This window comes from Elephas maximus, chromosome 7, assembly GCF_024166365.1.
Source record: "Elephas maximus indicus isolate mEleMax1 chromosome 7, mEleMax1 primary haplotype, whole genome shotgun sequence".
In the NCBI taxonomy this organism is placed as follows: Eukaryota; Metazoa; Chordata; class Mammalia; order Proboscidea; family Elephantidae; genus Elephas; species Elephas maximus.
In genome coordinates, this window is record NC_064825.1 from 128,597,607 (window position 1) to 128,622,826 (window position 25,220).

A 25,220-nucleotide genomic window follows, 5' to 3' on the forward strand; every position below is an offset into this window, starting at 1 on the left:
AAACTGATACAATGGCCTGCCTCACCCTGGCCCCACACATCCGGGGGATTTTGGTTGCAATAAAACTTGCTGTTGCTGGTGGCTGTGCCCCCATCTGTCTTGGGTTTCCTCCTGAAGCTTGGCTGCTCTCTGCAAAACTGTGAGTTCACCCTGGGGGGAACCCAGGTCCCAGGCACTTTGTTGGGGAGGGGCAGGCCCTGCCCCTAAGAAGATTGTACCTGATTCCCACCTGTAGTGAGGACGGAGCCGGAACAGACCAAGTGTCTAATTATGGCTGTTCCCACATTGGTTGGGTGCTGGCAACCGGTGGCCGAGCACTGGTGTGGGCCAGGCTTGGGGCTGGTCCTACCCAGACAGCCAGGGTCTGTTAGAGGAGACCCAAGGGGAAAATCCCAGGAAGATTCTCCAGCATCAGGGGGCTGGGGAGCATGCGGGAGTGGGGGACAGACCTGGCCGTGTTGCCCATCAGCTGAAGCCGCAGCTGTTTACTGAGCATCCACCATGTGCCACGTGTGGCTCCAGGTGCTGGGGCACATGACAGACTCGATCCCTGCTCTCTTGGAGCTGACATTCCAGTGTGGGGGGAGGATGATACATTTGTAAGCAAATCTCTGGGTGGCACAAATGGTTTAGTGTTTAATTTCTAGCTGAAAGGTTGATGGGTTAAACCCACCCAGAGGCACCTCGGAAGACAGGCCTGGCAATCTGCTTCCGAAAAATCAGCCACTGAAAACCCTATGGAGGGAACCTAATTGGCTTTGTAAACTTTTGCCAAAAACACATTATTATTAATAACAACAAAAACCCTGTGAAGCACAGTTCTACTCGACACACATGGGGTCACCATGAGTTGGAATCAACGTGAAATTGAGTAAAACTAAATTTTGCTCCCAGTTAAAGGATACTAGGTTGAATTCCATTCTACAAATTGCAATTCATGAGATGTGATGTTGACATCTTGGTGCAAAAGAAAAAGGTGAGGTTTCTGGTGGTGTCGGGGCACATAAGGGTGGTCAGATGTGAGTCTGAGCCAGGTGTTGTATCAATGCATAAGCAAAGGCACTGAGGCATCGGAGCGAACAACAGAGAGGAACTGCCACGTGGGAAAAGAGCACGGACCTTGGAGTCTGACCGGTGTGAGACTCAGTTTCCCCATCTGTAAAATGGAGCTAACAATACATACCTCACAGGGTTGCTGAGAAAATTAGACACTTAATGTTTATTAATTGCCACACGGGAGGCTTTCAAAAATGGTTGTGGTGTGTGACATAAAGGAACTTGAGGGTCAGGGAAGGCAGGAATATGAAGCAGGAAAAATAGGTTACAGTCAGCATAAAACAGTTTATTTTTTAATATATGTAACATAACACTTGCAATTTTAACCATTTTTAAGTGTACAATTGCGTGGGATTAATTAAACTCACATTGTACAACCATCACTATTTCTAAAATGTTTTTGTTACCCCAGACAGAAACATGGCCACCATCGCACAATGCCTGGGGTGATGGCCACTGTCCCCAGCAGTGCACTGGGGAAGCTCTCCATGTCCTCTGCAGGGCCAGTGGGCAGGAGGCCAATCAGCTAGGCCAGGGGCCCCATCACTCCCCAGGGACAGGGAAGTCAGCCCGCTTCTGGGCTTCAACCCTTCAGCCTTCAAAGAGCAGAGACCAGAGCCTGACACCCCACTGAAAGCCCAGATGTCCCCCCAGGTCATCTGGAGGTTTCCATGGGCAACGTCCTCATAGATAGGGATGCTGTGCATCCCAGAGGACCGCACAAAGCAGGGCAGGTTGGCGGGGGTGGGGGAGGGGTTTGTGACAGGGAGGTATGGTGACAAGCTGGTTCTCCCCAGGCCTCAGCACCCCACAGCCAAGGCCCTTCCTCTCAGCCTGCTGGGGGACAGTGCACCAACTGAGCCAAGCCTCTTCTGGTCTCCAGGCCAGGGACCTCCTCTCTCCTTCATTTTAGGGCCAGGACCAGCTGAGTGATGCCTGGAACTGAGTAGGTGCACAATAAGTATCTGTGAAATGAATAAAGAGATGAATGTGTAAATGAAGAAACCAGGACCCGGGACTCACACGTCCTGATTTTAAAACATACCATACAGCTACAGTAATCAAACAGCCTGGTACTGGTATAACAAGAGACACATAGACCAATGGAATAGAATTGACAGGTTTTACACAAATCACACGTACCTTCTGCATTTGTCGTCTGTGCCTTCCTCTCCAGCAAGGCACCCTCACAAGGGCTGCCATGCCAATCCTCTTCCACATACTGCTGTAAAAAAATAACTAAATTAGCATAGAACCAACACTTACAAAAACACCTCATGGCAGAAGGGCGTGGCTGGCAAGCAAACGCAGAAGGTGCACATTGTTTACGTAAAATACGGTAAACCCAAATACCTATGGTCAACTGATTTTTTTTTTTAATAATTTTTATTGTGCTTTAAGAGAAAGTTTACAAATCAAGCCAGTCTCACACAAAAACGCATATACACCTTGCTACACACTCCCAATTACTCTCCCCCTAATGAGACACCCTGCTTTCTCCCTCCACTCTCTCTTTTTGTGTCCTTTTCACCAGCTTCTAACCCCCTCCACCCTCTCATCTCCCCTTCAGGCAGGAGATGCCAACAGATCTCAAGTGTCCACCTGACCCAAGCTCACTCCTCACCAGCATCCCTCTCCAACCCATTGTCCAGTCCAATCCATGTCTGAAGAGTTGGCTTCGGGAATGGTTCCTGTCCTGGGGCAACAGAGGGTCTGGAGGCCATGACCACCAGGGTCCTTCCAGTCTCAGTCAGACCATTAAGTCTGGTCTTATGAGAATTTGGGGTCTGCCTCCCACGGCTCTCCTGCTCCCTCAGGGGTTCTCTGTTGTGTGGTCAACTGATTTTTGACAAGGGTGCTAAGTCCATTTGATGGGGAAGAAGAGTCTCCTCAATAAATGGTGCTGGGAAAATTGGATTTCCACGAGGAGAAAAATGAAAAAAGTCCACGCTTCACAGCATACACAAAAACAAATTCAAATGGACTAAGGACCTAAACATGCATACGAAAACCAGGAAATTCTTAGAACAAACAGAGCAACACTGTCAGCCCTGGTTTCAACAATGGGTTATCTAATATAATAACAAAAGCACATAGCAAAAGACAATAAAAGGGAACTCATAAAAATTAAAAACTTTTTTCATCAAAAGACTTTGCCAAAAAAAAGTGAAAAGGTAAGCTACAGACTGGGAGAATATCCTCTGAAACTATATATCCAAAAAGAAACTAATAATCAAAATATATACAAAACTTCAACTACATAACAACAAAAAGACAAGTAACCCAATCATAAAATGGGCAAAGGACTTGCATTAGACATTTCACCAAAGAGGACATTCAAATGGCCACCAAACACATAGAGGATGCTGGTGTCACTAGCCATTATAGAGATGCAAATCAAAACCACAGTGAGATACCATTTCACTTCCACTATGCAGGCTAAGATAAAAAAACAGAAAATAACAAATGTTGGCGAGGATGTTGGGAAATTGGAACCCTTATCCAGTGCTGGTGGGAAGGTGAAAATGGCACAGCTATTGTGGAAAACAGTGTAGCAATTCCTCAAAAACTAAAAATAGAACTACCATATGACCCCGCAATTCCACTCCCAGGTATCTACCCAAAAGTCTTGAAAGCAGAGACTCAATAAGAAGAGATTTGTACAGCATTGTTCATTACAGCACTATTCACAGTAGCCAAAGAGACAACCTAAATGTCCCTCAACAGATGAATGGATAAACAAAATGTAGTACATACCTACAGTGGAATACTACCCAGCCAGGAGAAGATATGAAGTCTTGATACAAGCTATAGTATGGATGGAGTTTGAAGACATTATGCTGAGCGAAATAATGCCAACCGCAAAAGGAGAAATAGCGTATGACCTCACTTATATAAAAAGACAAGAAAAGGCAAATGCACAGACCAAAGTTTATTAGTGGTTACCAGGGGCAGGAAGGAAGGGAAAAAGGGAAGTTAACAGTGATGGAAAAAGTCACATTGATTAAGGGCAGGGTTGCACAGCCGATTGTAATTGCTGTCAATAAGTTGTACACCTATAAAAGTGAATCAACAAAAGTTGTGTGACAGATATATTTATATCAACAACAACAAAAGTAGCTGCTGAGGCTGCTTATGTACAACCAAACACCTCATGGGATTTGGTGCCTTGGTTTGGAGGTTTAGGGTGATGGTTTCATGGGACGCTCCAGTTAATTGGCCTTATAACATGTTTAGTGCTTCTGTTCTACCACCTAGTTCGCTGCATAGTACCTGGGGTCTTAAAAGCTTGCACAATTGGTCTCTATTCACCTGGAGCAACAGAGGAAGGAGAGTCAGGAATTGTAAGAGGATATGGAACTTGAGGGTAACTGCCTCCATGAACAACTGCCTCCTTTGCCATGAGAATGAGAGAAAAAGAGCTGGAACACTGAAGGTGGCAAGAAGTGGCAGCAGCAGAGGCAGAAGGCTGGCAGGAGATGGTGTGGTGGGCTCCCTGACCCATGGAGCAAGAAAGCTGAGTGCCTTCAGGCAAGAGGCTTGCTGGCAGAGTAGGGTGCCTCTGAGCACTTGGTGGAGCTAGGTTTCCCGACCCACAAAGCTAGAGCTGAGCACCTCCGGCCCAAGGCTTACTGGCAGAGTGGGGTGCCTCTGAGTACTCAGCAGCAGAGCTAAGGGAGCTTTGTAACACTTGCCTGAGCAGGACAGAGGCTGGGCTGAGGGGTGGAGGGGCCAGATAGAGGTGTACCTGTGGGCTTAGCGGAGAAGAGGCTGTCCTGATTGACAAACTGTAACCTGTTACTTCCCTAATAAACCCCATAATTGTATGGGCTGAGTTGTGTGGCAACTGCAACGAATTATTGAACCTATAGCAGAAAACTAGAGTGCCGTGGAGGGTCGGATGGTGTCAGAGTTGGTAAAGGTGGCTGAGAGAAGAGGTGTGTCTGACCTCTGCCTCAAAGGAATCAGCCTTAGGCTGTTGATCTTGACGCTCCTTCCCCTTGTGAAGTTAGATGAGGAGGTCAGACTCAGACCCTGTCATACCATTTTTACAGAATTCTAAGTGCTTTATGTGTATCTTCATCTTTCCCTCCTAACAGTCCTCTGAGTCAGATGTATCATCTCTATTTTGCTGAAACTGAGGTTGGGAGAGGTTAAGTGACTAGCTCAAGGTTACACTGACAGAGATGGCAGGGTCAAATTCCAACCCAGCTGTGCCTGTCTCCCAAGCCTGAGTCAGAAGCCATGGGTAGGGCTGGGAGAGCGGGGGTTCAATCACTTGAGTCTTCCTTCTGGTCTTCTTTTTCTTCTCTTCTGGGAAGGCCCTGCCCCAAGAAGTCAGAGGGCTCCACGCCTGGCTTCTACTGCAGGCTTGTGGCAGATGCCAGCCCAGAGGGATCTCAGTGCAAGTCCTATTCCTACAGAGCAAACCACAGCTTGAGTTGAGGCAGGCGAACTGTGGGGCATGGAGCACAAATGCCAAGGTGGCAGCTACTATTGCACCCACAGTGCCCCCAGAGGCCCCCTTCGACCTTCATGCTATGCCTATGTCTAGGCTCACGTGGAGAGGAGATCCCAGCCACTTGCAGTGAGACAGTATATGCTTTCGGATGCTGCCTGGGCAGCAGATGTTCCATGAACTAGTACCCAACCATAGGCTCTGCCATGCTGGGGTGATTCGGCAACCCCCAGGTAAAAGAAACCACCACCTTCCCCTCAGCCACTGGGCTCAAAGGATAGGCAAAAACTCAACAGGTGAAAGGAGGTGAGCACTTCAGGTAGGGAGCAAGGCAGAAGCAAAGCCTGGGGGTAGAGAGGCATTGGGCTCAGTTCACCAAGAGTAAAAGAGACCATAGGGTACAAGGCTGGAAAGGAGGGCTGGGCTCTCACGTGTCTGCCTCTCCCATCTGTGGCGTTGAAACGAGGAGAGGTACATTTGAACAGTTTTGAAAAAATATGGATCACAAGTCTGACCCAACGTGGTATTTCTCTATATTTTACTTATCATTAATAATTTGTTGTTTTCTATGTGTCACTCTTCTAAGTGCTTTATAAATATTAACTGATTTGATTCTCGTAACAGTCATATGAGTAGGTTCTATTATTTCCATTCTCAGAAAGAGTATGTAACTTGCCCAGCCTCGTACAGGTTGTAAGCGATGAGGCTGGGTATCGAACCGAGTCTGGCCTGTGTCTGAACCATTCCACCTTGCCAGTTCTGAAGTTCTCATCTATATTTGGCTGAAAAGTCTATCTTGCTTAAACAGGTTGTTCCCCAGCTTTCTCCAGTTTTGGTTTTATGCAGACACACTTGACACTGTGCTAACGGAGAGTCACACATATTTCATTCAGGCCTCACAATAATCTTCCAAAAAACCAAACCCGTTGCCGTCCAGTCGATTCCCACCCATAGCGATCCTATAGGACAGAGCAGAGCTGCCTCACAGGGTTTCCAAGGAGCGTCTGGTGGGTTCGAACTGCAGACTTTTTGGTTAGCAGCCATAGCTCTTAACCATTATGCCACCAAGGTTGCCACAATAATCTTACAAAGTAATTATTTCCATCCTGCTTTACAGAAAAGTTTGGCTTAGAGAATTTGGCTTAGTTTGGTAAGCTGCTGAGGGAGGATTCAGACCTAGATTTTCTCCACCGTTTATCACCTTAACCCACTATTCTGCCTTAAGGATCCTCGTCCGTCGAGCATTTATTTCTCTTTCCAACACAACGCCCAGCGCTGGACTAGGTCTGAGGGCTACGAGGAACGAAGTGCTGTAAAGCAGGGCGGGCTAGAGTCTGCGGCTCTGGGGTCCCATCGAGCTCCGGGGGTTATCCTGGGCAACACTACGCCATCCCTGGACGCACTCCCCGGCGTAAGGGAGACAAGGCGGCCCAATCCAACGTGCGCCCCTTCGTTCGGCTACCAGGGAACTTCCCTTGAGCGGCTGCGACCCGCCCTAGGATCCGTCCCGCGCGCTCTCCACCACCTCCCCTCTTACTCTTCACTCCAGCCCTGTCGGCGCCTCAGCGAGACGCCCACCTCGGATGAGGAAACCGAGGTCCCGGCGGAGGACTCGTTGTTCCGAAGCTCCCACACATAGCTGGGCTTCCGTCCTGAGCGTTAGGCTAAGCAGCTCTCCTGTGACGCATCCCACAGCCCGCCAGGGAGACCGCGCGCCCATCGACGGCACGAGGAGAGACACCCACGCCTCCACTCGGCCGGCCTTCTCGGGCTCGCCCAGAACGGGGGCCGCGCCTGCGCGCATCGAAGGGGGCGTGGTGAGGGCCGACGGGGCGTGGCCTCCGCGGAGGGCGTGAGGCGGCGCGGGGCAGTGACGCAATGCGCCCCTAGTGGCGGCTGTACTCGGGGCCTCGCTCCGGAGCCTTTCGGTTCCGTTTATACCGCTAGGGCGGCGGGTGCCAGGGTCCCAGGTAAGATCCAGGTAGAACTGAAACTTGAAACCTGAGGGACGGAAGGTGGCAGGGCTCAGGGGAACTGCGGAGTGAGGAGTGACTCCCCGCCTCGCGACAGGCCTGGCCCACCCCGCGCGTCCCCCTCCTGTGGGCTCCGGGCGTCCCTGCCTCACGACCGGCCCGCAGGCGCCCTTCGGCCCCGCGAGCTATCCTGGACTCTCAAGCCCACCCCTGCCTCTCCCAGCTGCTGACCTCATTCTTTTCCATCCTCAAGTCGCCGATATGCAGCTGTTTGTCCGCGCCCGGGAGCTGCACACTCTTGAAGTGACTGGCCTGGAAACGGTTGCCCAGATCAAGGTAAGGATAGTAGTGCACCTCTGAGCATCCCTACGCCATCCGCCCTTTTGCCTGCCCTCCTGTGGCTTCCTTAGAGAACACTTTTGACTCTCCCTTCCCATCCTAGGCTCGAGTAGCCACGCTGGAGGGCCTCACCCCTGAAGATAAGGTCGTGCTACTTGAAGGTTCCCCCCTACAGGACGAAGCCACCCTGGGTCAGTGTGGGATAGAAGCCCTGACTACTCTGGAAGTGGTTGGCCGCATACTAGGAGGTGAGTGGGGCCCCAGGGGCTCCAGACCAGTGCCTAGGGGCTATTTGTGGCCCTTAGACTTATTTTCTTTGGCCTTTATAAAGTCTTTCCTTTCATTCACAATATCTAAAAGTCAGATGATTCTATGTTAAGATTCAATGTTCTGGCTTTTCTTGAAAAAGTAGGAAGATCTGATAACATTGGTCTTGTGTTCCCATATACCAACAACCTAGGTGCCCAGGCTGAGTAGTGACTCCTCCTCTGCAGTTTGCTACAGTCCCCACCGCTCCCCGTTGCTTCTCAAAACCAATGTCAGTTACCATTGTATCATCAGACTTATGCTGTTGTTTTTCTTATAGTAAGAGAAAGTGAACTCTCTTTTTGTTCCTATGTCTCTATCAAAAGTGGGAAAACGAAAGCTGGATCGAGAGCGTCGCATGTTTCAAGAAAGGTGGGAACGAGCGTATTTCTTTGTGGAAGTAAAGAATAGCCCTGTGTGTTTAATATGTAAACAAACATTGTCTGTGTCAAAAGAATACAACTTAAGACGCCATTATGAAACAAACCATAGTAAGAATTTTGTCTGGTATACAGAAAAAATGCGTGATGAAAAACTTAATGAACTAAAAAAGGGACTAAAAGTTTTACAGCATTTATCATCAAATGCCAATAAAATAAGTGATGCTGCTGTGAAGTGCAGTTATGTAATAAGTGAAAAAATTGCCCGGGCAGCAAAACCTTTCACAGATGGGGAGTTTATAAAAGAGTGTCTACTCAGTGCAGCCGAAATCATGTGTCCTGAACAGAAGCAAGCATTTGCAAACATAAGTCTAACTGGAAACACTGTAGCTCAGCGAGTAAAAGATATGGCTGAGAACTTACAGGACAAGTTGCGAGAAAAGGTGAAATCATTTGTGGCATTTTCTATTGCAGTTGATGAGAGCACGTATATAAACAATACGAGCCAGTTAATTATATTTATCCGTGGTGTCGATGAGAATTTTTATGTCACCGAAGAACTTTTGGACATGGTACCAGTGACAGATCCAACATCTGAAAGTGGCTTATTTTTGGATGTTGAGAAAAGTCTTGAAAAGTTTAATGTTGACTGGTCAAAATTAGTAAGTGTGACCACAGATGGTGCTCCTGCAATGGTATCTGATAACACGGGGCTTGTTGCAAAACTTAAATCCAAGGTTAAAACGTTTCGCAAGGATGCAGAACTCAAATGCATTCACTGCATCATTCACCAGGAGATGTTTTGTACTAAAAGGTTAAAGCTAGAACATGTCATGGACGTAGTGATTAGCACCGTGAACTGGATACGCTCCCGTGGCTCGAACCACAGACAGTTCAGTGCTTTGCTGAGTGAACTGGATGTACAATATGGTAATCTCCTTTACTATACAAAGGTTAGGTGGCTTAGTCGTGGTACGGTACTGAAGAGATTTTTCGAAATGATAAAAGAGATAGATTTGTTCATGTCATCCAAGGGAAAATTCCTTCCCCAGCTCAGCAGTGAAGACTGGCTCAGAGACCTGGCCTTTTTGGTTGACATTACAGACCATCTAAACACTTTGAACATTTCTCTGCAAAGACGTTCACAAGTAGTTACACAAATGTATGATTCAATTTGCTCTTTCCTAGAGAAACTGAGTCTTTGGGAAACTCATTTGGCAGTAAATAATCTGGCCCACTTTCCTGCACTGAAGTCAGTTTCCGGAAATAAAAGTGATGGCTTGACCTACATCGCCAAAATTGTAGAGTTGAAGACTGAATTCCAGAAAAGGTTCTTTGATTTTAAACATTATGAAAATGAGCTCACATTATTTAGCTCGCCTTTCTCAATTAACATTGATAGTGTTAGTGAAGAGCTACAAATGGAAGTTATTGAACTGCAGTGTAATACGGTATTGAAAACGAAATACGATGACCTCGGAATACCAGAATTCTACAAATACCTCGGCAAGAGTTATCCTCAATATAGAAACCATTGTGCGAAGATTCTGTCCATGTTTGGAAGTACCTATCTTTGCGAACAGCTGTTTTCTGTTATGAAATTGAGTAAAACTAAATTTCGCTCCCAGTTAAAGGATACAAGATTGAATTCTGTTCTACACATTGCAACTCGAAACAGGAGACCTGACATTGACATCTTGGTGCAGAAGAAAAGGTGTCAGGTTTCTGGTTCCAAGTCAAAGGAGTAACAGATTATGAAAGGAATTTTAATAATTAAAGATTGCTATTTTTCAAAGTGTATTTTTAAATTTTAACTTTGAAATACTCAGTACAGGTAGTCTCCAGGTTATGAGCAAGATCTGTTCCTGAGTGTGTCTTTAAGAATTTGTAGGAAAGTTGGAACAGGTGCATACGGTTGATATTTAGCCCGACTGACTTTAGTGCAAGAAAAGGCTTGAAGCTTTTTCAGCGATTTAAAAACTGCACGTGCAACAAGTGAAGGCGATTGTGATGAATTTGTTGCAGGTAGGGGTTGGTTCAGTCCTTTCCAAGTGAGGGCAAATTTACGTAACGTTAAAGGACAAGTTCAAGTTGTCCGTAAGTGGGGCGGATGTTTGTAACCTGGGAACTGCCTGCATTATAAATTTTGTATGTTATACACTTGTACCACGGTTGAATTAAAAAATTAACGTTGAGGTTTTTTTTTTTTTGCATTTGATATTTCATATATCTGGCCTGCTGCACTTGCAGTTGTTTTTTTAACTTATGTGGCCACCCAGCTTGAGTTTGAGACTCCTGCCTAATGGAGTCAGTTGACATGTTTTTATGTCTTTGAACAAGTCTCAAGCTAGTGAGACTGTCACTTGCTGCCTTGAGCAAAGAAAGGTGATCCAAAAGGATGCGGAAATTATCAAACAATATCATTAATATCACATGCAAGTAAACTTTTGCTGAAGATAATTCAAAAGCGATTGTAGCAGTACATCGACAGAGAACTGCCAGAAAGTCAAGCCGGATTCAGAAGAGGACGTGGAATAGGGACATCACTGCTGATGTCAGATGGATCTTGGACCCTTGGAGCTATCCTTGGTTTCTTCCTTTCCTGTACCCCACAGCCACTGAAAGGTGTCCACTGGTCCTACAGACTAGGATCGCTGGTGACCTTAAGGAGAGTCCTGGTGGCCCACCTGAAGGGAACATCAAGTCTGACAGTCCTCAGAACCACTAGGCCAGCTTTTCAGCAGGCACTGATTGCCCCGCAGCTGTTGGTGAGATCCGGCTGGGACTGGGCAGGAGGGAGGCGGTGCAGCGTGCTACATGACCAGGCAGCTGGCCTTCCACTCATCAGAAGTTGGCCCAGGTGCCAAAAGGGAGCCCTCAAGGCCTCTGAGCAATTAAAATCAATAGTGCAAGATGCAAGAAATGCATCCATGCACAGTCTTTACAGGAGAGTCCTGGGAGACCTACCTCAGGGCTTAATGACTCTTGCTTTATGTACATTTCTATCAAGTGTGGCCTGATTTCCAAGGCCAGAGCCAGAGAAACAGCAGATTACCAGGGGGGTAAACGAAAGAGGAAGACGGAGAAATTACTAAAAAGCAGAGTTGAAACAGGCACAAGTATTGAGACCGTTTACTGTAGGATAGGCCGCTTGTCATATTTCACCAAAGGTGTTGAGGTCAAATGTGAGGAAGCAGCAAAAGGTCTCTGGAAGACCTAGCCATGACTCCAGACTTTGTCAGAGCCTCACTGTGAGACCACCAACCCGCTGCACTTTTTCTAAGACTTTTAGTCAATAAAACAGATTAAGCTCTACCCTGCCGTTTAATTAGGGAACTATATATGAAAGTAATATGAGAGGTTGTTGTAAGACACTGGAAAAGATACAACCTGTAAGAAAGCAAAAAGGGCCTAATGTTTATTGACCACCTCCTGTGAGCCAGGTGCTGGATGCTTTATGTGCTTTCATCCCCCCTAAAAAGCCCTTAGTAGAGTTGTTATTGGGTACAGTTATCATTCCAATTTTAGTGATGAAAAAACACAAAGCACAGAGAAGGTAACTGGCTTTCTAAAGGCAGACTATCAAGGAAGGCAACACTGTGCCTTCTCAGAAGACCATGTGCAGCCCCCATCTTCAGGGCCCGCTGGATCCAGCAAAGACGCTATCAACAGAAATGTATATCCTGTATGTTGTTGTTAGTTGGTAGGTGCTGTCAGGTCAGTTCTGACTCATCGAGACCCTATGTACAACAGAACAAAACACTGCCTGGTCCTGCGCCATCATCACAATTGTTGTTATGCTTGAGCCCATTGTTGTGGCCACTGTTGTCAGTCTGTCTCATTGAGGGTCTTTCTCTTTTTCACTGACCCTCTGCTTTTTTTTTTTTTTTTTCTGCTTTACCAAGCATGATGTCCTTCTCCAGGAACTAGTCCCTCCTGATACCATGTCCAAAGTATGTGAGACAAAGTCTCACTATCCCCACTTCTGAGGAGCACTCTGGCTGTACTTTTTCCAAGACAGATTTGTTCGTTCTTCTGGCAGTCCATGGTGGTTTCAATATTCTTCGCCAACACCATTATTCAAATGCATCAGTTCTTCTTCAGTCTTATTCATTTTCTAGCTTCTGCATGCTATGAGGCCATTGAAAATACCATGGCTTGGGTCATTTAACACTTTAAAGAGGTCTTTTACAGCAGATTTGCCCAATACAGTGTGTCGTTTGATTTCTTGACTGCTGCTTCCATGGGCGTTGAGTGTGAATCCAAGTAAAATGAAATCCTTGACAACTTCAGTCTTTTCTTCATTAATCATGATGTTGCTTTTTGGTCCAGTTGTGAAGATTTTTGTTTCCTTTATGTTGAGGTGTAATCCATACCAAAGGCTGTAGTCTTTGATCTCCATCAGTATGCTTCCAGTCCTCTTCCCTTTCAGGAAGCAAGATTGTGTCATCTGTAAAAATGGTGGGGTGGCGACGTCTTCCAACCTTCTCCGGCAACTTCACAACATCATGATCAGCATCAACGGCCCAAGGCTAATTCCTGTGAAGTGGAGGTCAGGCATACCTCCTCTCTCCAACCTTTTTTACCAGCTCTCACACCAGCTGTCCCTCCCACAACACTCTCCACTTTTCTGCTGGGTTCAGTAATTCCTTGGAGTGGCCACACAGGACTCACAGACTACCCACAGTCATGGGGTTTCTTAGGGAGGTAACAGGTTACAACTGAGAATCAGAAATTACTCAGGATACAGTTCTTCGATCAGGACAGCCTCTTCTCAGCCATGCCCTCAGGCAGGCCTCTCTCTGACCCTCAGACTCTCGACTTTGCCTCTGCCTGCTTGGGCAAGTATTACAAAGCTCCTAGCTCCGTGAGTTGGTAAGCCCCCACCGCAGCCAGCATGTACCTGCCTCCTGATTCTTGCTGTCAAGTGCCACTGTCCCTGTCTTACACATTATAGCTCTCTCTTTTTCTCTCTCCATGTCTCCCTTTAAGCATAGTGGAATGACAAAATGGACCAATATCCTCGTTAAGGTTCCATATACCTTATTTGCATTGTCCCACTCCCACAAGGGTTCCATGTACCTTTTTTGCATTAGCAACAAGCTGTCCAATCCCCTTGGTGGGCCACAAGCACCTTATTTGCATAATCCTACCCAATCTTTTGGTGAGTGTTTTAGTTATCTAGTGCTGCTATAACAGAAATACCAAAAGTGGATAGTTTTAACAAAGAGAGGTTTATTTTCTCACTGTCCAGTAGGCTACAAGTCCAAATTCAGGGCACCAGCTCCAGGGGAAGGCTTTCCCTCTCTGTTGGCTCTGGAGGAAGGTCCTTGTTATCAATCTTCCCTTGGTCTAGGAGCTTCTCCTCTCTGTAACTAGAGAACTCAGGGCCAAAGAACGTGCTTTGCTCGGGGTGCTCCTTTCTTGGTGGTATCAGGTCCCCGACTCTCTGCTCACTTCCCTTTCTTTTTATCTCTTGAGAAAGAAAAGATGGTGCAGGCCACACCCCAGGGAAATTCCCTTTACATTGGATCAGGGATGTGACATGGGTAAGGCTGTTACATCCCACCCTAATCCTCTTTAACATAATCTAATCTTGCCTCATTAACCACAGGCAGAGATTAGAATTTATAATACATAGGGAAATCACATCAGATGTCAAAATGGTAGACAATGCTGGGAATCATGACCTAGTCAAGTTGACATGTATTTTTGGGGAATACAATTTAATCCATGACCACGGGGGTTATAAGACTATGGTGAGAAAAGCCATATAAAAGCAGTCCATTGCACCGAATCTGCATATTGCAGGTTGTTAATTAGTTTTTGTCCAATCCTGATGCCACATTGTTCTTCATACAGTCCAGCTTCTCAGATTATTTGATCAGCGTACAGATTGAATGAGTATGATGAAAGGATACAACCCTGATGTACACCTTCCCTGAATGAGATTAAAGGAGACCTAAATAAATGAAAAGATATGCCATCTTCATGGATAAGAAAAGTCAATGTTGTTAAGATATTCATTCTTCCCAAATTGATCATAAATTCAGTGCAATACCAATCAAAATTCCAATAGGCTTTTTTGTAAACATTGACAAGCTAATTTAAAAATTCATGTGAAAATGCAAAAGATTCATATGAAAATAGAAAGGACCTAGAATAGTCAAACCTTTGAAAAACAAGTTGGAAGACAACTACCTGACTTACATTCTGAAAGGGAAATCAGGAAAACAATACCATTTACAATAGCCCCCTAAAAGGCAAAATATTTAGTAATAAACCTAGCCAGGGATGTAAAAGATTATACAAAGAAAACTATAAAATACTACTGCAAGAAACCAAAAGAGACCTACATAAATGGAAGAACATACCACGCTTCGTGAACAGGAAGACTTAACATTGTGAAAATGTCGTTACTACAAAGCAACCTATAGATACAATGCAATCCCAACCCAGATTCCATCAACATTCTTTAAAGAGATGGAAGAACTTATCACCAACTTTATATGGAAAGGAAAGAGAACCTGAATAAGCAAAGCGCTACTGAAGAAGAGGAACAAAGTAGGAGGTCTCACACTTACCAATCTCAGAACCCACCATACAGCCGTGATAGTTAAAACAGCCTGGTACTTGTACAATGACAGACATATAGATGAATGGAACAGAATTGAGAGCCTAGAAATAAATCCATCCACCTATGCACAGCTGGAACCCTGGTGGCACAGTGCTAAGAGCTTGGCTGCTAACCAAAGGGTCAGCAGTTTGAATCCACCAGCTGCTCCTTGGAAACCCTGTGGAGCAGTTCTGCTCTGTCCTTTAGTGTTGCTGTGTGGGTCTGAATCGACTCGCTGGTGACAAGTTTTGTTTTTTTTTTTATGGACATCTTGTCTTAGTGCTGTCATAACAGAAATACCACAAGCAGATGGTTTTAACAAAGAGAAATTTATTTTCTCACAGTCTAGTAGGCTGGAGGTCCAAATTGAGGGCGTCAGCTCCAGGGAAAGGCTTTCTGTCTCTGTCAGCTCTGGAGGAAGATTCTTGTCATCAGTCTTCCCCTGGACAAGAAGCTTCTCCACACAGAAACCCCAGGTCCAAACACTTAAGTGCTCTGCTCCTGGTGCTGTTTTCTTGATGGTATGAGATCCCCAATTCTATGCTTGCTTCCCTTTGATTTTGTCTCTTGTAAGATAAAAGATGGTGCAGGCCACACCCCAGGAAAACTCCTTTTACATTGGATCAGGGATGTGACATGAGCAAAGGTGTTACATCCCACCCTAATCCTTTTCAGCATAATCTAATCTTGCCTCATTAAGCACAGGCAGAGATTAGGATTTATAACGTATCGGAAAATTATATCAATCACAAAATGCAGGACAACCACACAATACTGGGAATCATGGCCTAACCAAGTTGACATGTATTTTGGGGGGACACAATATTCAGTCCATGACACAGCTGATCTTCAACAAGGGGCCGAAATCCATTAAATGGGGAAGAGATAGCCTCTTAAACAAAGCTGGCACAACTGGATATCCATTTGCAGAAAAATGAAACAGGATCTATCCTTCACACCATATACAAAAACTAACTCAAGATGGATCAAAGTCCTAAATGTAAAATCTAAAACTATAAAAGTCATGGAAGAAAAAATAGAGGCAAACCTAGGGGCCGTAATTTATGGCATAAGTAGACTATCAAATGTGACTAAAAATGCACAGATAGCAGAAGATAAACTAAATGACTAGTACTGCCTAGAAATTAAACACTTAAGCGGATCAAGACTTCTCCAAAATAGTAAGAAGAGAACCTACAGACTGGGAAAAAAATTGGCAATGACATATCTGATAAGGGATTAGTCTCTAAAATTTATAGTAAACTTCAAGATCTCAACAACAAAAAGACAAATAATCCAATTAAAAAGGGGGCAAAGGACATGAACAGACACTTCACCAGAGAAGACATTCAGGCAGCCAACAAATGCATAAAGAGATGCTCGTTGTGATCATTAGCCATTAGAAGGACACAAATCAAAACAACGAGATATCATCTCACCCTGGTGAAAATGGCAATGATCAAAAAACAGAAAACAACAAATGCTGGCGAAGGTGTAGGAAAATTGTTACAGTTGTCAGGAGCCATCAAGTTGATTCTGACTCATAGCAACCCTACGTACCACAGAACGAAACACTGCCCGGTCTTGGGCCATCCTTACAGTCGTTGCTATGGTTGAGCCCACTGTTGGAGCCACTGTGTCAATCCATCTCCTTGAGGGTGTTCCCCTTTTTTGGTGACCCTCCACTTTACCAAGCATGATGTCCTTCTCCAGGGACTGATCCCTCCTGACAACATGTCCAAAGTATGTAAGATACAGTCCCGCCATCCTTGCTTCTAAGGAGCATTCTGGTTGTACTTCTTCCAAGACAGATCTGTTCATTCTTTTGGCAGTCCATGGGATATTCAGTATTTTTCGCCAACACCACAATTCAAAGGCGTCAATTCTTCCATCTTCCTTATTCATTGTCCAGCTTTTACATGCATATGATGCAATTGAAAATACCATGGCTTGGGTCAGGCACACCTTAGTCTTCCAAGTGACATCTTTGCTTTTCAACACTTTAAAGAGGTCCTTTGCAGCAGATTTGCCCAGTGAAATGTGTCTTTTGATTTCTTGACTGCTGCTTCCATGGCTGTTGATTGTGGATCCAAGTAAAGTGAAATCCTCAACAACTTCAATCTTTTCTCCATTTATCATGATGTGGCTTATTGGTCCAGTTGTGAGGATTTTTGTTTTCTTTATGTTGAGATGTAATCCATACTGAAGAGGGAGATTAGAACTCTCATACACTGCTGGTGGGATTGTAAAATGATACAACCACTGTGGAAAATGATATGGCACTTCCTTAAAAAGTTATAAATAGAGATACCTTTTGATACAGCAATCCCACCACTAGGTATATATCCTAGAGAAATAAGAGCCATGACATGAACAGGTATATGCACACCCATGTTCATCAAAGGATTATTCACAACAGTAAAAAGATGGAAACACCCTAAGTGCCCATCAACGGATGAATGGATAAACAATCCATGGTACATACACACAATGGAATACTACACAACGTTAAAGAATAATGATGAATCCATGGACCGTCTCACAACATGGATGAACCTGGAAGACATGCTGAGTGAAATAAGTCAGTCACAAGAGGACAATATTGTATGAGACCACTATTATACAAAGTCAAGAAAAAGTTTACACAGAGAAAGAAACATTCTTTGATGGTTACCAGGGATGGAAGTGGGAGGGAGGGAAAATCACAATATGACCAAGGCAAAGGAAGACACTGGGAGGAACACAAGCGTAAAAGGAAACAAGAGTGAATACTATTACATACACAATCTTGCAATAACAGTAATAACGATCAATTTATGAGTGGATATATAGATATATAAGTTGAACGGGGTGGTATATGGGAATATGCCCATGAACATATATAGATTTGGCAGAGGCTATTTCTACATATGTATTTGTATGTACTGCAAACATATCCATGTATATAATGGAGCACACAGGGGGCAAAGTTATGAAAACTCAGCCACAACCAAACACCTTGAGGGACTGGGTCGCTGGGCTTGAGGGCTTAAAACCATAGTCTCAGGGGACATCTAGGTCAGTTGGCGTAACAGTTCATAGAGACAATGTTCTACATCCTACTTTAGTAAGTAATGTCTGGGGTCTTAAAATCTTGCGAGTGGCCAGCATTACATCATTACATAACTGCCAAACTGCTGGGAATCATGGCCGAGTCCAGCTAACACATAACCTTAACCATCACAGCCAGTGTTACTCTCGGCTCACACCTCAGCCTTCGTTACTGCCAGACATACATAGTCTGGATAGTAGATTTTTTACTATCGTCATAAATATGAAATCTCAAATAACAAGATAGTCCATAAGTGAGGAGAATCTGTATTTGGAAATAACCCACATGTCTTCCAACGGGTGAATGGTTGAACTAACTGGTACACCTGTCTTAGTCATCTAGTGCTGTTGTGACAGAAATAACCACAAGCGGATGGCTTTAACAAGCAGAAATTTATTCTTTCACACCTTTGGAGGCTAGGGTGCCAGTTCAAGGGGAGAGCTTTCTCTCTATGTCAGCTCTGGGGGAGGGTCCTAGTCATCAGTCTTCCCCTGGTCTAGGAGCTTCTCAGTGCAGGGACCCTGGATCCAAAGGACACGTGTGCTCTTGGCTCTTGTTGCTTGGTGGTAATGAGGTCCCTCTCCTCCCTGCTCAATTCTCTCTTTTATATTTCAGGAGAGATTGACTCAAGATACAAATTAATCCTGTAGATTAACATCATAGAGGTTAGGATTTACAACGCATAGGAAAATGACATCAAATCACAGAGTGGTGGTCAACCACACAATACTGGGAATCGTGGCCTAGCCAAGTGGACACATTTTGGGGGGACACAATACAATCCATAACAATACCCATACCATGGAATATGACTTAGCAATAAAAAGGAATGCATCATAAACCTTAAACCGAAAAAAACCCCTGAAGTCTTCTTAAAACCAAACAGTAGTTTAGCTTAACTAGTAAAGAATGTCTGCCTTGAGAATTATGCTCTTTTAATATCCATGTGGAATCAAATTGATAATAGCAATTTGAAAGATTAGAAAAGGAACTTAGAAGGCAATCAGTTGATGTTAATGGGAGAGAAACAACCCGGAAAAGGAGGATGAGAATGATTATACAACTTGAAAAGTATAATCAATGCCAGTGAATTGTACACGTAGAAATTGTTGAATTAGTGTATGTTCTACTGTGTATATTCTCAACAACAAAAAATTATTTAAAAAAATGCAACAGCTTGGATGGAGCACAAAGGAGTTATGCTGAGTAAGAAAAAAAGCCAGTATCAAAAGGTTACACACTTTATGATTCCATTTATATGACATTCTTGAAATGACAAAATTACAGAGGTGGAGAACAGATGAGTGGTTACCAGGAGTTAGGGATGGGAGGTTTGGGACTCTAAATGGCACGAGGGATCTTTATGACGATGGAATAGTTCTGTATCTTGATTATGGTGATGAGTACATAAATCCACACATAAGATAGATTGCATAGTATTATACGTACATGGAGCCCGGGTTGTCCAGTGGTTAAAGCACTCAGCTGCTAACTGAAAGGTTGGCGGTTCAAATTTGCCAGCTTCCGGGGAGAAAGATGTGGCCATCTGCTTCTGTAAAGATTTACAGCCTCAGAAACTCTATGGGTCAGTTCTACTCTGTCTTAATAGGGTCGCTGTGAGTTGGAATCGACTCCGCTGGCAATGGATTACACACACACACACGTAAAATTGTTAAAATCTGAGTGAGGTCTGTGAATTGTACCAATGTAAATGTAGTCGAAAATACAGTTACGTAAGTTGTTACCATTGGGGAAAACTGGGTGAAGGGTATGGGACTTCTCTGTATTCTTTTTGGAACTTCTCTTGAATTCATAATAATTTCAAGATTAAAAAGTTAAAAAAAAAACTCAACTAACAAATATATCCTAAATGTTATTGGCCATCAATGTCACATCCTCCCTTGGTTCTTTTGAACAAATACTCCGACGCCTTTCCTTTCAAATGTTTATCTCAGTCTCTTCTCAGCTGTGTATTCCACCTCCGCCTTGTGTTCAAGGTATATCCTTGAATCACTTTTCAAATGTATAGGATCAGCCTTTTGGAGTTTGTGTGCTGCTGCTAACAAGGGCTTCCTCCCCTGTTGACCCTAAATAACTGCCTGACACTTGGTGGGGGGAGCCACTGGGTTGCGCTCATGTACAAACGTGAACCTGGAAGGTTGGCGAGTTAGCACCTGAGGAACAGTAATCCCAGCTTCTGGCTGGGGTTGGCGCTCTCATGTCTTCCCTCAGGCAGGTCTTAAAGGAACCCAGAAACCAAAACCAGCTGCCATGGAGCTGACTCCGACTCAGGGTGGCCCCGTATGTGTCAGAGCAGAACTGTGCTCCTGAGGGTTGTCAGAAGTAGGTCACCAGGACTCTCTTCCTCGGTGCCTCTGGGTGGACTCAAACCTCCAACCTTTCGTTTAGCAGCCAAGTGCTTAACCATTAGTGCTACCCAGGACCTCTAAAGGCATCTGGGCCGGCCATATATAAATGTACCTTCAGTGGCGTCTGCGCCACCTGCACCGACCTGGGAGAGCTCATCTCGCGTTTCTCTGCCCTCTGCCTTCAGTGACCTCAGTGTTTATATCACAGAAATAGGCAAACGCTACAGTCGGGTTTTTTGTTCCCCCGAGAGCCAGTTAGTGTACATTTGCCAGAATAAAAAGGCCAGTTAGTGTCAAATGACAGAGACAGTGGCCAGTGACAATTCTGTTGCACACATTGGGGAGGAGGGAGTGCAAGACCCCAGGGAACCTGCCCTTCACTCCTGACTGCTGCAAACTTCAGGTGAGTCCCATGAGCCGCTGCACTCGACTTCGGCTTTCCATCAGTGTCATTGTGTATTTCTTGCCTACATTGATGGAGGTGAATGTCGTCGTCAGGTGCCATCAAGCCGGTTCCAACTCATAGTGACCCTACAGCACAGAGTAGAACTGCCAACCTTTTAGTTAGCAGCTGAGCTCTTAACCACTGCACCACCAGGGCTCCATAGATGAATAGATGTGGAAAATATATGTGAAGAATTCACCATACGTATTTGAGGGGTTCTTGTTAAAATGCAAGGCAGGTGCTGCTGGTGCCAGGCAGGGTGCTGGCTGCTTTACTTAGGTAATTCATTCTCACAATAACCCTGAGACGTCTGTACAATTTGTGTCCATTTTATTGAAGAAAAAAAATCCGAGGCTCAGATTGTTTAAATAGCTGCCCCAGGTCACACATCCAGTAGGCACAGCAGCAAACCTCTTCCAGTAGCGTACGACAGACCCCCGCCGCCCCATTCACTCTGACTGAAGCAAAAAGGAAAGGGTGTTTGGGGCCCAGGTGCCCAGAGCTGCACCAGGAGTCTGTGTCTCTACCTCCATCTCGGCGTCCCGCTGGGGTGGCCTCCTCCTCAGACAGGCACTGTCCTTATGGCCCAACAGCTCCAAGTTCACCTGCCACCAGTGGGGAGAGCACCTCCTTCCTGAAGCCCCAAGGCAGACTCATAGGCAGGCCTGGGTCACAAGGCCACACCTGGAGCCAGGGGGTGAGGTGAGACCCAATGGCTGGGGAATGGAGATTCGAGTCCCTCAGAGGAAAACAAACAAGAGTGCTGCCCCAGAAGTAGAAGGAATGGGGTATGCTTGATGTCCCCCTGCTGGGATGGGAACCTGGTTGTGCCTGGTGCCAGATGGGGCCCCCACCTTTCCCTCTGCCCTGCTCAGGTTAGATAACAGCTTAGGGTGCACACAGGCTCAGTGAGCACCAGCTGGCATGTACACAGCGCCTGTCATGTAGACAGGGCCACCCAGCACAAAGGCCCTGCTACAGGCGACCTGATGGTCTCCTCACACCACAGCCCCCCATCATGGCTCTCCTAGAAGTATCTCGGCTTGAGGAAGCCCTGGTGATTCCACAGGCTTGCCTTGCAGCCTCTTCTGCTTCCCACCCCTTCATGAGCTGATGTTTTACTCAACACCGCCTGACCCAAGAACACAGGAATGCCCAGGAGACATTGTGCCCTGGCTGCAGAGGTCCCAGCACCTGCCATCAGGAAGCAGACCCAGACGAGGAGGGCACACTCGGGGCCCACGGGGGGGCCGTGAAATACATAGATCCCTCTGATTGAAAAAGCCCAACTCCTGGCCACTCCTGCCCATAGATAATTCTGTCTTCCAAGAACATACAGGGGCCAGGAGGATCCACGAACACAGGAAGGGCTCAGCTGGAAAAGAGGAAAGAGCTAGAACCAAAAAGCCATGCAAAACAAGGCACATAGTCCACAGCAAACTGGAAGGAAGGAGGAGGCCTGAGTTAGCCACACACTGGGTGTGGGCACTGCAGGCCCTCCAGTTGCAGGGAGTATGGGAGGTGGGTCAGGGTCATGCCTATGCTCATCTTTGTGTTAGAGCTGAGCTGGACAAACGGCTGCTTGTCCTTCCCTCCCTCTTCAGCCCCTGCAGATCCCATCTGCTGAGCTCACACTGAACCCCCATGTTCTGGGCCTGGTCCTTCTCCCTGTCCTCTGATCCGTTGATGGGGCCATCTCCTTTGTGTTCTGTGGACCTCACCTGCTCTGACTCTCTTTTACTCTGACTTCGACACTGGGCTTTTCCTTCTATTTGTGGTGGCCTGATGAGTCCAGTGTTTGGATAACTTTGAAATACCTCCAAGGAACGTATGAAACTCTAAATTACAGTCAGTCAACTGTCAGGTTTTTAATACCTGTTAAACCAGTTTTACAAACATTTTCTGTTCATTATGTACAATAGAAGTCACCAGTGTGACAAGGCCTATCTGAGAAGGAAGCCAAGCCAGAGGAGAGCAGAACCTCAAGACAGAGACATGGAGAACACCTGGGTCCAGCTATGCCTGAAGGCAGAGACTATGCTCAACTTTTTAGTTAACATGATATAATAAACACCCCTTTTTGCTTAGTTCCTGCTGAGGTGGGTTGGGGCTTTCACATGAAACTGGTTGAGGTCTGGCTGTTGCCCTAGCTCTGGTGCCACGTAAGCTCGTGCAGACTTTGGACAAGATAATAAAGGGATCTGGGCATGTCTCTCCAGGTGAAAAAAAAGACCAGTTATTGGCCTGGCCTGACTCTAAGGGGCAGGAAATCTGAATTCTAAGCCTGTTACTTCCACATGTCCACTGACCCACATACTCCAAGACTGGCCTTGGGGAGGCCCCTCAACCGTCATCCCCACCAGCTCATTAGGGGACAGCGTGCTCCACCGCTCCTTGGGGGACTCCCAGGGCCAGAAGTGGAAATTTGCGACTCAGGACAAATCATTCCCCTTCTAGACATCCATGTGCATAGTGACGAGAAGAAGGGGGACACAGGAGGCTGATCATCTCCCCCACCTGCTGCCCTGGTTTCTGGGTGCCACCTGCAGAGTTCCGGGAATCCATCTCTGTAGTGTTAAGAGTGCCATGGGGCGGGTACTGCAGCGAGTATTCGCCATTCCTGCACCCAGCATGCTCCCAGCTCTGGCATTCTGAGAAGGCCTTTTGGGGTAAAGACTTAACCACCATGCAGCAAAAAACAGCTTTTCAGGCTACAGGTGGTTCACAGTCTGGACCCTTCCTGCTTCCGGCGCTACAGACTGAGCCTCAGGTCTGGCCATGGCCATGGCTTCCAGTGCCCCGCCCCGCGCTCCTGCTCTTGTCAAGGTTCTGCCATTTAGAAATACGAAGTCCACATGCACGCCCTACCTCGCGACCCAGGATCCTGCCTGGAATGCCCTACAGCTTACCCGCTAGCTCATCCTTCCGGCGGGTTGAAGTCCCACCCCCTCTCGGAGCCTCCCCCAGGCTGAGGACTCTTCTGACGCAAGTCACAGGCACCAGGCGCCTCGCTGCAGCATTCTTCGTGGTCCACGCGGCGTCACAGCTATTAATACCTACACGTGTTTTGCTCCTTTTAAGGATGCACCGTGACTCAACCCCCAAAAGCAAGTTGCAGAAATCTGCGTACACAGGTAGAGAAAAGCCTGGAAAGATACAATGCTGTTGCCTTGGGGGGAGAAGGGGCTTTCCCTTTTTGCTTTATGTATTTCATTGTTTATAAAATCAATATTACAAGGTTATTTTGAAATAAATTCTTTAATAACTTTCTACATAAAATCTTACACATTTAAGTTTATTCCTTGGTATTCTATAGTTTGTACTGCCATGTTAGGGGTTAAACGAATAGGGTATAGATCTCAAGCACCAATATAAATCCCCACCCCACCCCTTTTTTAATGAAAAAAAGCAAGTTGCAAAAGAATAGGGTATAGGTCTCAAATACCAATATAGATCTCCACCCCCCCCTTTTTAATGAAAAAAAGCAAGTTGCAAAATACTACAAACCAAAAAAAAGAAAACAAACCCCTTGCTTTCGAGTCGATTCTGACTCACAGTGACCCTACAGGACAGAGTAGAACTGCCCCATAGAGTTTCTAAGGAGCATCTGATGGATTTAACTGCCGAGCTTTTTTTGGTTAGCAGCAGTAGCACTTAACCACTATACCACCAGGGTTTCCTGCAGAATAGTATCTCCACCATGCTGGTAACCCTTAAGATTAAGTAATCTTTGACACATGCTTACTTTATATTAAGGAGAGCCATGTTTTTAACTTTGAACACATTGAGACTTTTGGACCATCCCACCAAGAGGTCCAGTTGGACTCACCTGGACCTTTTATAAAACAGAAAATGTTTGTAAAACTGGTTTAACAGGTATTAAAAACCTGACAGTTGACTGACTGTAATTTAGAGTTTCATACGTTCCTTGGAGGTATTTCAATTTAGAGTTTCATACGTTCCTTGGAGGTATCTCCAGTATAATACCTTTTAATAAAAATAATCCCCCAGCCCATAAAATGGCATACACATATTAAATTGTGTGTATATATGTATGTGTATATGTGTGTCTATAATTGGCCCTGGCAGGTGAGTCCAACTGGACCTCTTGGTGGGATGGTCTAAAAGTCTCAATGTGTTCAAAGTTAAAAACATGGCTCTCCTTAATATAAAGTAAGCATGTGTC

The 25,220-nt window shown here is 45.7% G+C and overlaps 1 protein-coding gene and 1 long non-coding RNA gene across 10 annotated transcripts; one reads left to right on the forward strand and one right to left on the reverse strand.

Annotated features, from left to right (window-relative positions):
- Positions 1-1,299: 1,299 nt before the first annotated feature.
- LOC126081052 (uncharacterized) lies at positions 1,300-7,322 on the reverse strand. Of its 2 annotated transcripts, none has more exons than XR_007518281.1 (3): positions 7,094-7,322; positions 2,200-2,278; positions 1,300-2,021 (listed from the first exon to the last, which is right to left on the reverse strand). It is a non-coding gene; the product is annotated as an uncharacterized LOC126081052 (long non-coding RNA). The 2 variants fall into 2 exon arrangements; XR_007518282.1 differs by having other exon boundaries at positions 2,200-2,281.
- Positions 7,287-24,793, forward strand: LOC126081049 (ubiquitin-like protein FUBI). 8 transcript variants are annotated; one of them, XM_049892470.1, is made up of 5 exons: positions 7,400-7,485; positions 7,742-7,824; positions 7,931-8,075; positions 8,460-8,505; positions 22,957-24,793. In XM_049892470.1, the coding sequence occupies exons 2-5, from the start codon at positions 7,750-7,752 to the stop codon at positions 23,099-23,101; spliced, it is 411 nt and encodes a 136-aa protein (XP_049748427.1). In that variant the 5' UTR covers positions 7,400-7,485; positions 7,742-7,749; the 3' UTR covers positions 23,102-24,793. The 8 variants fall into 8 exon arrangements, with proteins under 8 accessions (XP_049748425.1, XP_049748427.1, XP_049748431.1 ...); XM_049892474.1 differs by lacking the exon at positions 22,957-24,793 and adding an exon at positions 22,639-22,948; XM_049892469.1 differs by lacking the exon at positions 22,957-24,793 and adding an exon at positions 12,946-14,522.
- The last annotated feature ends 427 nt before the right edge of the window (positions 24,794-25,220 follow it).

Bases quoted from the DNA above. Each gene is read 5' to 3' on its own strand.
- LOC126081049 (XM_049892468.1), top strand. From the start codon at position 7,750: ATGCAGCTGTTTGTCCGCGCCCGGGAGCTGCACACTCTTGAAGTGACT. The intron at 7,825-7,930 runs GTAAGGATAGTA...TTCCCATCCTAG, and splicing joins AAACGGTTGCCCAGATCAAG to GCTCGAGTAGCCACGCTGGA. The intron at 8,076-8,459 runs GTGAGTGGGGCC...CTCTATCAAAAG, and splicing joins GGTTGGCCGCATACTAGGAG to TGGGAAAACGAAAGCTGGAT.